Source organism: Fukomys damarensis, unplaced genomic scaffold (genome assembly GCF_012274545.1).
Source record: "Fukomys damarensis isolate Sample0158 unplaced genomic scaffold, DMR_v1.0_HiC HiC_scaffold_12, whole genome shotgun sequence".
Lineage (NCBI taxonomy): Eukaryota > Metazoa > Chordata > Mammalia > Rodentia > Bathyergidae > Fukomys > Fukomys damarensis.
Window position 1 is genome coordinate 16,196,948 of NW_022900924.1, and position 13,352 is coordinate 16,210,299.

Consider the following 13,352-nt stretch of genomic DNA (forward strand, 5'->3'; position numbering starts at 1 on the left):
CTTTCCCCTCCTCTTCGTCCTCCATCTACCCTCCTTTTTCTTCTACTTGTGTGTGTATGTGACCAGATTAATTCAAAAGACCTGTCCTCAAGTTCATTCTTCTTTTTAGTCTGCCATTGAAGTGTCCATGGGGGGCAGGGGGCGGCATATTTTGAGGATCAAACCCATAGCTGCAAGATTTGTGATTTTTTTTTCAGTACTGGGGATTGAACTCAGGGCCTCACACATGCTAAGCAATTGCTCTGCCACTGAATTGTATCCTCAGTATTTTAATTTTATTTTGAGACAGGGTCTCACTGTGTTACCCAGGTTGGCCTCAAACTTACAATCCTCATACCTCAGCCTCCCAAGTAGCTAGGATTACAGGCGTATACTACTATATCCAGATTGATTCTTTCTTATGGGTTCTGTCTTTTTGGTCAGTTGCTTATACGTATCCTGAATAGTAATTCTTATTTTATTTGTATAGTTTATTTGTATACTCCTGCAACTCTCTGAGTGTCCTAAGAATGATTATTTTGAATTCTTCAGGGATTTCATAGATTTCCTTCAAACTGTGACCTATTTCTGGAGAATTATTGTTTTCCTTTGACTGTGTCATATTTCCTTTCATGTTTCTTATGTCACTACATTGATGTCTGCACTAGTATTACAAGTATTGTAGTGGTTGTCTCTTCCAATTTTATGGAGTAGCTATTGTAGAAAAATACATTTATCCTTAGACAAGATATAGGATTCTGTAAGGTAGGCACTTTGGCTTCAGTTATAGGTAAGCTCAAAAGTGTTGCTTCTATATGATTTCTTTGGTTTTGATTGATGTCAGCAGTGTTAATGAATGTCTCAATAGTGTAGAGTGCAGCAGTTCCTGAATATAGTTATACAACTTCACAGTAAACAGAGCCTTCCAAAGTTGCATGTCCTTAGGTTCCACACGGTGGAACACTGATAGCACTAGTGTTTATGGTCGCAGCTGCCACAAGCTTGGAGGTACAAAATGTGGAAAGAACTGTCCCAGATCCCTTGGATCAAGCACAGGTAACACAAAGTGTTTGGCATCAGCCATCACAGATTGTAAACCATAGAATGTAAAAGAAACCTTCTTTGGGGCACTAAAGGTGAATGCAGGAGGTGCCTGGGCCTGTTGAACCACCAGCTATAGTTCTGGAGCCACAGAATTGGATGGAATCTTCTCCAGGTTCTGCAGAATAAGCACAGATGATGCTGGGGTCAATGGCACCAGTAACCATGGACTTAAGGTTATGGAACACAAAGCAGATTTTCCCTAGGTCCCATGGGGTAAGTTTGGGTGATAGTGGGGGCTGTGGTGCTGTTAGCCACTTTCCTAGTGCCGTGGAACCCACCTTCTCTAGTTCACAAGGGAAAAGCCCAAATAATAACCAGGGCTTTTGGCACAAGCATTTATGGTCACAAGTCTGTAGGCCATGGAGACCTTCCCTAGGTTCCCCCGACCTGCAGTGAACATTTAGGCTTATGGTACTGGTGTCCACAACTGTAGAGATGTACCACGTGGAGATCTCCCCTATACTCTCTTGGTTGAATACAGCTGGTAACAGTGCTTGTGGCTCTGTTATCTGCAGTCCTAGAGTTGCAGGACATGGATGAGAATGTCACCAGATCACGCAGGGCAAGTTCTGATGGAACCAAGACTTATTGTTAGTCATGATCCTGGAGTTACAGGATGCAAATGAGACTTTTCCCTGGTCCCTAGGCAGAGGCTTGCAGGATCCTGGGGCTTTTTGGATAAGCAGTTGCACTCTGAAGGCTGTGGACTGAGGAGAGGACTTCCCTAGTTTTGCCAAGTGATCACAGGTCGTGCTAGGGTTTGTGTCGCTGATAGCTCCTTTTTTGGAACTGGGTTACATACTTGGGACCTTCCCCAGTGCCAAGGGATAGGCACAGGTCATACTGGACTTTTTTGGGAACAGCAACCACAGTCCCAAGACTGTGGGTTGAAGAGGAGACCTTTCCCCCCGAGTGAGTGCAGGTATTTCCAGGGATGGGGGCTGCTAGAAGCCACGCTTCTGAAACTATGGGAAATGGGAAGAGCTGGGGCTTTTCCCAGGTCTCAAAGGACAGGTGCAAGTGAGGTCCAGACTTTGTACCAGTTGCTATATTCCCAAGGCTGTGGGCTAGGGGAAAAGACCTTTCCTAGAGTTCACCACAGGTGGACTTGAGCCGTAGCTGTGCCTGGTCCTGAAGCTGCAGGATGCTGAAGGAGTTGTCTTCTTCCCCATGTAACACTCTTTAAATTGTGAAATATGGCACTTTCGCTGAAAAGTGCATTTGGAAACATAGGTGTACATTTCAGAGAATTATTAAAATGGAAGATCTGTGTAACCATAATTTTCATCAAGTAATTAACACTTTAACTTTTTCAGATGTACACATCACTCCTTGTACAGAGAGAACCATGATCTTGTCTTTTGTGGTAACCATTTTCTTAATGCTTCTTAGTTTGCCTTCTAAATACACAACTTATAACATATAATTTTATTTTACCTGTCTTTAGACTTTTATAATACAAAAAACTTTATATATGGCTTTTTTTGTATTTGTTTTCCTCCATATTATTGTGTGAAGCCATAGTACATTTCTTTCCATTGTTCTACAGCAATATTTCTGTGTAAATATCTCACAATTCACTAACGATTTTACTATCTATATTCTTTTAGGAAATACTATGAATAATGTCCATAGCAGATGTACATGGATTCTAGGATATATACATGGAAGTAGAATGGTAGGTCATGAGACAGGCAAAGTGTAAATTTGACTAGAAAATAACAAGCTGTATTTCAAAATGATGTGCCGGTTTAGTCCCAAAGTAGGATAGGAATCTCTAATGCTATATATTCTTTTTTTTTTTTTTTTTTTTGAGACAGGGTCTCACTATAGTTGGGACTTCCCAAAGTAGGATAGGAATCTCTAATGCTATATATTCTTTTTTTTTTTTTTTTTCTTGAGACAGGGTCTCACTATGTAGTTGAGACTGACCTGGAACTCACTATGTAGCCCAGGCTGGTCTGGTACTCACAGCAATCCTCCTGCCTCAGCCTCCCGAGTGCTGGGATTACAGGAATGCGCTACTATGCCTGGCCGCTATATATTCTTAATAATGCTTGGTGTTGTGAGTCTTACATTTTTCTAAGGTTGTGCTATGTAGTGATATACTTTTCATTTCCCTGAATATTAGTCTGGATGAACTCCAAGTTCATCAGTAATCTGGCTTACATTTTAAAAGAATCTCTCTGCGTACTGAGTAAAGAACAGGCTTCTAAGGGAGTCAGGGCAGAAACCAGTGAATGATTTATGCAGCTTTTTAGGAGGGAGTTGATAGTGACCTGCACTGCTTTAGAGAGTTGAGGATGCTGACAGAAGATCACTTTATAGATATGTGTTGAACATGGAGTCAAGCGAATTCGCCAGTGGACTGGAGAGACTTTCTTCTCTCAGTTTTCAGAACAGAGCTCTCCCTTAGTATTATACTTGCTTCCCTAGACATGCCCTCTCTGACCTCCTTCCAGAATCTTAGAAACATGTACACATAGAACATCGCAAGAGCTAAGTCCTCACCCAGTCCTCAGACCCCTTCTCTAGCTATACTTGGTCTCTAGGCAATATCATCCAGTCCCCTTGCTTGAAATATCAGGCACACATGAAAAGCTCTCGAATTCACTCTGGCTGACTCATCTCCTGAACTCCTGACCCATTCATCTCACTGCCTGGAGAACGTGCTCAGTGAGTGTGCAGCAAGCATCGCACATAAATACACCTAAGACTGTGCTTCCCACACTCACCTCCATCTCAGTAAGTGGTAACACCATTGTTGTAGTTGCCCAGAACAGAGTGCTAGAACCAGCCTTCTCTGCTGCTTTTCCATCACAACTGTACATCTGCTCTATCAATCAGCAAGTCCTCTTGGCTCTCCTCACAAAATCTAGATTCCAGATTGTTTTCACTGCTACCACTATCATTTCACCTACTTCCTAAATCTCCCAACATCTCTTTCTTGACAGATCACATGAATTGCTAAGGGATCACTGCTTCGATAATTAATTGCCCACTTTTTTGTTGTCGTTGTTGTCAGTGCCAGGGATCAAACTCAGGACCTTGTACTTGTGAGGCAGGCATGGTGCCACTTTAATCCATGATTGCTGCGCAATGCAGGAGTTTCTTGGTAGAAGTCAGTGTCTACTTGTAAGGCTTTTGTTTCAGTCATCACTAAGAAAGAGGCCATATTCTGGGCAATTAAAAATATAGCCCAGTCTGGCCTTGAACTCACAATGATCCCTCTACCTCAGCCTCCTGAGTGCTGGGATCACAAGTATATGACACCATGCCCAGCTAGCTCTTTTGCCTGTCTTTTCTCATATACAAGGTGGAGTTTTCATGAAGAACTTAGGAAGATCAAGACTTTAAATGTAAAGTATTTAGTATAGTGCCTGGCACAGAAAAAGTAATATTATACTTGCCCTATGCTTGCTTTATAGAGAAGTAACCACTACCTCAAAGTTCTGTTAAATATGGAGATGTTTCTATCAATATTTATAAGTAAACAAAATATCAAATTCAATAGAAAAAACTAAGGGAAAATCAAATGAATACTTCAAACCTGAACTCAGCACATTGCCAGGAGTTTCTTGCCTATTTAGCTGCCCTTCCCCAGGCATTCAGACTGGGCGTGTTACATATCCATAGATCAGATCTAACCCCTTACAGGGAACCCAAAATGAAGCCTCAAGGACGAGGCTGCTTGGAGTCTGGAATGTTACCTCACCTGCAAAAAAGCCTTTTAATTATTTAAAAATTACTGACATTTCATGAACAGAAACCAACAGAGCAAAATAGTGCATTTAGAATATGAGTAACATTGGTAACAAAACTGTAATTATAACTGGGATGAGTAACTCAGTTATAGCAGTATAGGTACAGATAATACATTATGTCAGATAATGCAGATGGCATACCATTTTTTTTTGGTACCAGGAATCGAACTCAGGACCTTACACTTGTGAGGCAGGTGTGGTGCCACGGAGCTAAATCCTGGCCCAAGAAGATGGCATACTCTGAAGATCAGTTTTAGGTGGCTCAAAATTGACCCTATTCATACAAAACATTGATAGCAATGAATGACCCATGAAAATAGCTTAAATAAAATTGTTTCATGGAAAGTAAAAAAGCAACAATATAAAATGTTTTATGTATGATTTCATATATGAAAATATAACCAACTTATAGTTATATATTTCAACATATATTAAAAGCGGAATAATCTCTTCTTCACGTTAGTATGATACAGTCCAGTCAAAGCCACTACAGATGTAAATAGTTACTTCACATTTGGTTCTCTGAGGTGTTTTATTGTATTTGGCTTTATCCTCCATTAAAATTCTGACTCTACGTTTTCATGCCCTTTACTTGCTTCCTTTTTTGGTGCAGGCTTTTCTGGGGCTTTGGGAGGCAGAGCTTATGTGGGTGGTGGTACTGCTTTGGGCAGAGGGGCAGCCTCAGGTGGTGGGGCAGCCTCAGGTGGTGGGGCGGCCTCGGGTGGTGGGGCAGCCTCGGGTGGTGGGACCTCAGCTGACACCTCTGATGGGATTTCTGAAGAATATTCCGATTCCTCGGACTTCTCTGATGCCACCACCTCCTCTACTTCAGACCAGAGGTAAGCAATTACAAGTAGAGAACACAGTAAAAGGATAAGAAATAGAGGGACTATGATTATTATCACTCTGAAGTTCAAATTTCTAGTCTTCATAGTAAAATGAGGGCTATTTGTACTTAAAGGTATTTCAGGTACCTTAACAACAGGACCACTGTCCACACTACCCCCATATCCTGGATATCTACAGTCAGGGGGTGCAAATCCGTCGTTACAATGGCAGTGTCTTAAATTGTTGCACACTCCATTCCCATGACACAGTAACTCTGAATCGCAGTCATGGTGGAGCACAGAATATTCAGTGCAGACGTAACCATCGCAAATTTTGTTTGGGGCACAGTAACTGCCGTGTTCCACATCATCATCGGTAGTGTTATAGGCGTCCATGCTCCAGCACCAGTCATCTCCATGGGCAACCTGGATCAGCGTATAATGCGACATCCTCCGTGGCAGGGCTTGAACATCTGTACATATAAGTTTTCCACAAAATATATCATCACCGGTACAATTAATATATGCTGCATTCTCAGTGGGATGGCCACAGTTTCCAAACTGGTGTGCTTTGCTGTTCATTGACAAGTAACAGGCCTCTGGGGCAGACCTTGCAGGGTACCCATATAGATTCAGACACTGCAAGTCAGGGTACCTACACTGACCCTCAAAGCAATAGTAAATTCTATCACACAACGTGCCATCTTGTTTGTAACTGTCTTCAGGACATTCTGCAGAATTCCCATCGCAGTATTCTGAGAGGTCACACTCACGGTGAGCAAAACGACATACCACCCCCTCCTTTTTGAAACTGCACTTATCACAACAGAGTCCACGACTACACTGTGCATTCTCCTTCAGTTTACACGTTGGTTCACAGCATGGGTCACCGTCACAAGCAGAACCACAGTCACACTCCTCCGGGGCCTCCACCTCACCATTTCCACAATTGGCGTCCCTGCGCCCGCGGCTTTTGTGCCGTGGCTTGTTAAATAGGCAGGCCCCTTTGTGTTCATGAAGGAAGCGGTACAAGTAGTCAGAGCTGCAGTTGCTGAAGCCACTTTCTTTAGTGACAGTTTCATGCATGAGGCAAAAGTGCCTACCTTTACAAACGCAGGCGGAGTGGTCGTGCTGAATACCCAGGTTGTGCCCCAGCTGGTGGACCATGAGCGCTGCAAACAGGAGGGCATCTTCATGATGGAAAGCTTCGACAGCCGCCGCAAAACCACTTGTACAGGCTCCACTGAGAAATGCCTGGCCCCAGGTCCCTCCAGGATGATGCCCAACGATCATGTGGGCAACATCGTGCCTCACACGAGGGAGGAGCTCCCCTTGTCTCCAGCTATTGAAATTCCTGAGTGTAACTTGCAGGTCCCCTGGGACCTCTGTCAGGTCCCCCTCGGTCCAAATCTCCATCCCAGCCAGCACCACCTCTGTGTTTATTCCTCGAGTAAAGACGTTGGCCAGAGCAACGACGTCCACTACTCTCTGCACTGTCTCGTTGACGTCGCTGCCCCACATCTGGAACCGCTGGTTGTTGACCACAACAAACATCTCCACGTACTTGGTGCGTGACCACAAGTAGGACAGTGCCTGTAGATCGTGAGGCTTCCTGCTCTCTTGCTGCTGGCTGGTGGATACCGCTTGGCTGTCTCTGGGAGAGATGCTGCAGGAGACTGGAGCTTGCTGTGCCACGCTGTATAACGCATGTTCAAACCGTTTGGAAGAGAGTATGGGCTCGATGACGTAGGATGTTTGCTCCTTAATCAGGATGCCCCTGAGACCTGAACAGGTGTTGACAGAAACAAAAGAACCCGGCACTCCTTCTATGTAGCCTTCATAGTGACAGTCATGTGAGATGGAAGGAATTTCTTGTCCCAGGATGCCGTTGTGGTAACTGTAGACTGGAAAGTCATGCACAAAATAGTCTCTCCTCACCTTCAGGTGAACCCGCTGCTTCCGGCCTTGCATAAGTAGCGTGTAAGATGTCTTTTCCGCTGGGTCTTCAGTTCCCTTGACTGTCAGACTCTTGGGGATCACTATTTCATAGGAAGAGTAATGTCCTCGTCCTAAACAGTACATGCTGGGCAGAAACATTACCAACAGCATGAAAATCCCTAACACAAAACATGAATGTCTTGGTACTGACCTTAGCCTCTGGTTCCACATTTGGGCATCCCAAATCTCAAACTTTATCTTAACTTCCTCCAAGTCTACTTGCTTTTTACGTAAACAAAGTAGGATCGTGATGGTCTCTCGGTGATGCTGCCAGTGATGTGGTCTGAATAAATCAGTTGATGGCAGGTCTATGTCTATTAGCAGCTGCCCTGATATTGGATGGTCACTCAGGTGTTCTCTCCAGATCTATGCTGGTCCCCTCAGGGTTGGTTGCTGTCCAATTATGAATCTTAGGGCCTTCAGGCTGTTTCTATTCTTGGTTCTCTCCTTACCTTTGGTAATATAGGAATTTATTTTAACAGCAACAATTTTAATGTTCCTTGGTTAAATTACTTTGATAATCATGGAGAAATGATCCAAAGAGAAGACCTATAGTGATTCAGCCAGTAGTTTAATGCAGGCAAATTCTTCTTTATTCTCCCCAGGTCACAGGACTCTTTATATTCATTAATCTGCTCATTCTTTGAAAGTCAACATTCTGAAGGAGGCCAGGGGAGGGGGATAGGAATTCTCTAGGGATCTCTGAGGAAGGCAGAGTTCTCTGTTACCCACTGCTTTTTTTTTTCCTTTGTACAGTAATCAAGGTACTGTTTCCTGGTTCAAACCTCCTTTGTCCATGACTTTTTTCCCTTTAAGATAAACTATATATAGATAGCCTTTGGATGTCCCCATTATCCTTTGTTCATGAGTGCAGACATATTTGCCTATAAATACATTTCTTCTCTACAAATACTTTTCCTAAGGCACAGACATAAGTGTTAATGAATTCTTATTTCAGTGTGGAAATATATGAGGGATCAAAATTCAGTTCTCAACTGCTTCAATGTAATAAAATATGGGATAAAAACAAACTGATTAATCAGTTTCCTAGTTACTATTTCATCAAGAAAATAAAAATGGGCTACATAAGAACTCTAAAAATCTCTTCATTTTTATAACTAAAATTGAATCATAATGTCTGGAACTTCTTGGATTTGATTTTTGGTGTTAATTTCTTTGGTAGTTATAAATTTTAAGAAAAAAGCCCTGCCCATTTAGTCTCCCTACCCATTTATTCTTCTGTGCATTCTAAGATTAACTAAGAGTCTACCTCTTTTATCTTACATAAAAATAATTTTATATTGTCTAATATTTACAGCATAAAACTTTAAAAATACAGGGTAGACTGGTAATACCTGAAAATAGAGAAATGCTGTAATTCAAAAAGAAATCACATGTATCTTAGAAATCAAAAGATCTCAGCTACATCGTTATCTATCCCCACCTAATAATACTTAGCTTACCCTGGTACAAATAGTGAAATATTTCATTAACATCTAGCAAAAAAATTCAGTTATCATAAACCCATTTAAAAATTTATAGCAATGTGGCTTATGTAAAAAGCAAAACTCTTTAAATTATATATTTTGGAAATTATCAAAGATTTTTAAGGTGTTTCCCTGTGTTTAACCAAAACAAGTAGGGCAAAAATTAGATTAAGTCATTTAGTAGAACAAAAATATCAAGAATCAATAATGGGAGAACACTCTACTTTTTAAATTAAAAAATACATCATTAAAATGAAATATCCAATTCTCAAATTCAAATGAATTTTGATAAATACATTTGTGCAGTGACGCATAACATCTGACCTAAATCTTTTGATTTCTTTGATCAACAGTACCTACTAGTCAACTTCTAGTTGTTCTTTTATATAAATACAAGCAGCAAAGCTGGGTATGGTGGTGCTTGCCTGTAATCCCAACAGTTGGGAGGCTGACACAGGAGGATCACTGCAAGTTTGAGGCAAGCCTGGGCTACACGGTGAGTTTAAGGCCAGTCTGAACTACATAGTGAGACCCTGACTAATAAAAACAAAATAAAATAAAATAGCAACATAAACTTCTTAAAAAAGCAGTTCCTATGTGTGCTTCAAAAATAAATTTGTTAGGCATTCTCAATGGTCATACAGTATAACAGCAAAAGACACGTTCTATATTTAGCAGACTCGTACCTGTGGTAAAATCTAAAGGTATTTGAGTGGCTAGTAATAGTTTTAATAAACAGGCCAGCAAATTGTTGGAAAACAAGGTTCAAACCTACTAGCTGTAAAAACTATTCTGTGTTTCCACAGGTATGGGGGTCAGACAGGCTATAAAACACAAGATATAATTTCATTTCCAGTTATGTGTGGCTTTTGCATTATTGCAAACCTGACTCATGTTAAAGTAGAATTTACTGTTACCCTAGAAATATACAAACAAAACTATGAAGACAACACTTATGGGGCCTCTTGGGAGGTACTATGTTTTCAAGGAACTATACAAGATAGGACCCATTTTTGCGTTACACCTAGGGCATCCTCCAGGCTTTTCAGACTTTAAGCATGCTCCTGGAAGTCTGGATATAGCTTTCATTTTGGAGGCCAGATGAATTTAGCCTGAAGTGACTGAAACATGGGCAGGTGATGCTTAAAAGGGAAGCATCATGTTGGATACTCTGACATCATGCCTAAAATTCACACCAAAGAAAATACAATCATCCAAACCTTTAGAATACACCCAATGATAAATTTGCTGTTAATTGTACACTGAGTATGCTATAAGGGTCTCTAAAAAAAGAGTAACAAAGGTACTTACTGCCTTCTTCTCCCCATGGAACCCTGAACCTCTGTCCTAAGACAGAAACATTACAGATGTTCATATGTTACAGGAACAAGTGCAGGGTTTTCCCTGATTGTGAAAAAATGATCTGCAAGATTGCATTTTACTGACTTGGCTCTTCATTCAACTCAGCTTTCTGGTTGGTAAATGTAAAAATTTTTTCTTTACTGCTTCAGATTTTGCTGTCCATTCTTCTTGCAGTGTTTCCACTTATAACAGCTGTCAGGCACCTAAGATTAATGACTCCCTCAAAAAAATACCTTGAGTCGTATATTCTGCAAGGTGAAAGGGAATCAGTATAATAATGTTTTGAGACAGGATCTTGCTATGTAGTTTACTCTGGCCTTAAACTATGTGGCCCAGGGTGGCCTCAAACTCATGGCAATCCTCCTACCTCAGCCTCCCAAATTCTGGGATTACAGGAACGTACCACCTTGCCCAGTAACACCATGTGCCCTTTACCCCACCACCACCACCACCTTGGTACCAGGGATCGAACTCAGGATCCTGCACTTACAAGGCAGATGCAGTGCTACTGAGCTAAATCCCTGGCCCATCACCATGTGTTCTTATCATACACTCCCACATATGGGGTATACTAACCAAACTGGAGGAGTTAGAAAAGAAGTGAGTTCTATGGGATCAACTTTGATTAAAGAGATGGTATAAAACTGAGTAACTCCGTCTACTCATCCTGTTACCCTGTACCATGAACTGGAGTTTGCCTATTAGCTCTTCTATTTACCAATATGAGTACCTACCAAATACTGCTTATGTACAACAGAAAACTGGAGTTCTTCAGTCAAAAAGCTATATTCTGGGCCAGAACCATGCTTCTTGAAAATAAAGGGTACTGAAGAAGATAAATACAGCCCAGGAGATGCCAGTAAGAAATTCAGGAAGAAACATTACAGAGAAAAAGACTAGCTAAAAAAACAAAATAACTTTACATGCTAATCTAATAGTAGTTTCTGTTATATATATGACTTTCTCAGGAAAAGCACTCCAAAAAGTGAAGCAGGGGAGAAAGGAAAATAAGTGATAGAGCAGGTGAGGGATGAGGGGAAAGGGAGGTAACAAGTGAGACCTCGAAAGTAGAAAGGGAAGCTCTCATTAAACCTGTAAAGAATAAACCCAAAAGAAAATCCCATTAGATTTAAGAAATACATCAATACCCTTTTAGCAGATAAGATAGAAAGGCAATGTTTTCACTTTTTTCTGGGGAATCAGGCGCAAGAGATATGACAGCACAGCTCCCTGCCTTTTATTATCAGAACTGGCTCCTTGGGCCCCCAAGTGTGCATCCTGTGAATTTCAGCAGGTAATCTCTAATGAGGGGCACACAGAAATTTCTTGGCACTCCAGCTACTCTACCAATGGAGTAGAAAGTAAATACAGGAGCAAGTGAAAACAGATTCCACAGTATTTGATTTGACTACTCATGAAGCAGAAAGATCACTATAGGTGGTCCTGAATCTACCTCTGGCAAGTTTTTGAATACTTTATTACAAATAAATCAATATTGTTTGACAATACCATCTGTCATTTTACAAATATAAGATTAAACAGTCCTAAAGCAATAGTATATTTCTAGGAATTGAGCTTTTCTTAAAAACAATAATTATACTATTAGTAAATCCTGTACCTAAATCTATATAGCAACTTTAAACAATGTTGAAATTAAATTATGATTTATTAATTTACATAAAAATTACTTTATACATTAAACAATATTTTTTCAAATTGTTAAAAAAAACAAAGTTTGAAGTTGTCATTATTGGGATTCATGGGAAGTGGTTTGCTCTTCTATCACTTGCTTCACAATTTCTGCCAGTTTTAGTCGATCTACTTTATCTGTGAATCCATGACCTGAAACTCAAGCAAAAAACAAGGTCAATTCTCAAATTTTTAAGAGGTGATGGCCTTTGGACAGGAACCTAACAAGGCACACCTGTCCAGTCTCAAACTCTTACCAATGTAGGACCCCCCCCCCGATAATGACCAAAAGCAATGTAGAGCCCCCATTTTCAGGCAGCAATTGAGCCATTTCATTAAGCTGGTAATAAAAGCCCAAAACTCACTACAGTAACATAAATATGTATGTCTGATGACATATACGCAAAATATATAAAGAACACATATATAAGAAAGCTACACTCAGTGGGTAAAAGACTTGAATAAGCACTCACAAAAGCGGAAATCTAAATGATCAATAAACATCACCACTGCATAGGAACAAGAATAGTTAAACAACAGCAGGAGTTGGTGTGGGTATACGATAATTAGAGACCTCAAACACTGCTGGTGGGAGTTCATTAATTTGTAAGACCACTTTAAAAAACTGGTGGCACTGCCTGTTAAGGCCAAACAGATGAATTAACCTTCATGGACTAGCAATTCTGATCTAGATATGTAAGAGAAATGAGTTCTCAGAATGTTGATCAAAAAGCACAGATAAGATGTTTATAGCAGCCCTTTTCTTAATTAATAAAACTTAGAAACAACTAAAATATCCATTCAACATTACAATGGATAAATATAATATATGAATATAATGAGAATCATCTGTTACACACAAGTATGGGTGGAACTCAAATAGAATATTGACTAAAGGCAACCAGATAAAAGATTTGTCTGATTCTATTTACATAAAATACATAACTGGAGCCCAGTGTGGTGGCACACGCCTGTAATCCCAGCACTCAGGAGGCTGAGGCAGGAGGATCGCTGTGAGTTCGAGACCAGCCTGGGCTACATAGTGAGTTCCAGGTCAGTCTCAACTACATAGTGAGACCCTGTCTCAAAAAACAACAACAACAAAAAATACAAAACTGGGCAAAACTAACATATAGTACTAG

The 13,352-nt window shown here is 40.7% G+C and overlaps 2 protein-coding genes across 6 annotated transcripts in view; both read right to left on the minus strand.

Moving 5' to 3' along the window:
* Positions 1-5,241: 5,241 nt before the first annotated feature.
* Positions 5,242-10,945, minus strand: LOC104848460 (disintegrin and metalloproteinase domain-containing protein 1a-like). The gene is made up of 2 exons (XM_010604471.3): positions 10,925-10,945; positions 5,242-8,038 (listed from the first exon to the last, which is right to left on the minus strand). The coding sequence occupies exons 1-2, from the start codon at positions 10,943-10,945 to the stop codon at positions 5,489-5,491; spliced, it is 2,571 nt and encodes an 856-aa protein (XP_010602773.2). The 3' UTR covers positions 5,242-5,488.
* A 1,168-nt stretch (positions 10,946-12,113) lies between these two features.
* Mapkapk5 (MAPK activated protein kinase 5) overlaps positions 12,114-13,352 on the minus strand; it is a 38,100-nt gene continuing 36,861 nt past the window's right edge. For 2 of the 5 annotated variants that reach the window (XM_010604474.3, XM_010604472.3), the window contains exon 14: positions 12,119-12,369. In XM_010604474.3, the coding sequence (XP_010602776.1) occupies positions 12,269-12,369 (101 nt within the window). In that variant the 3' untranslated portion in view covers positions 12,119-12,268. Of the gene's footprint in view, positions 12,370-13,352 lie in introns of all 5 variants that reach the window. The other 3 variants (XM_033762432.1, XM_010604473.3, XM_010604475.3) reach the window with 3 other exon arrangements.

Bases quoted from the DNA above. Each gene is read 5' to 3' on its own strand.
- LOC104848460 (XM_010604471.3), bottom strand. From the start codon at position 10,945: ATGGTGTTACTGGGCAAGGTG. The intron at 8,039-10,924 runs GTACGTTCCTGT...GGACCAGCATAG, and splicing joins TGGTGTTACTGGGCAAGGTG to ATCTGGAGAGAACACCTGAG.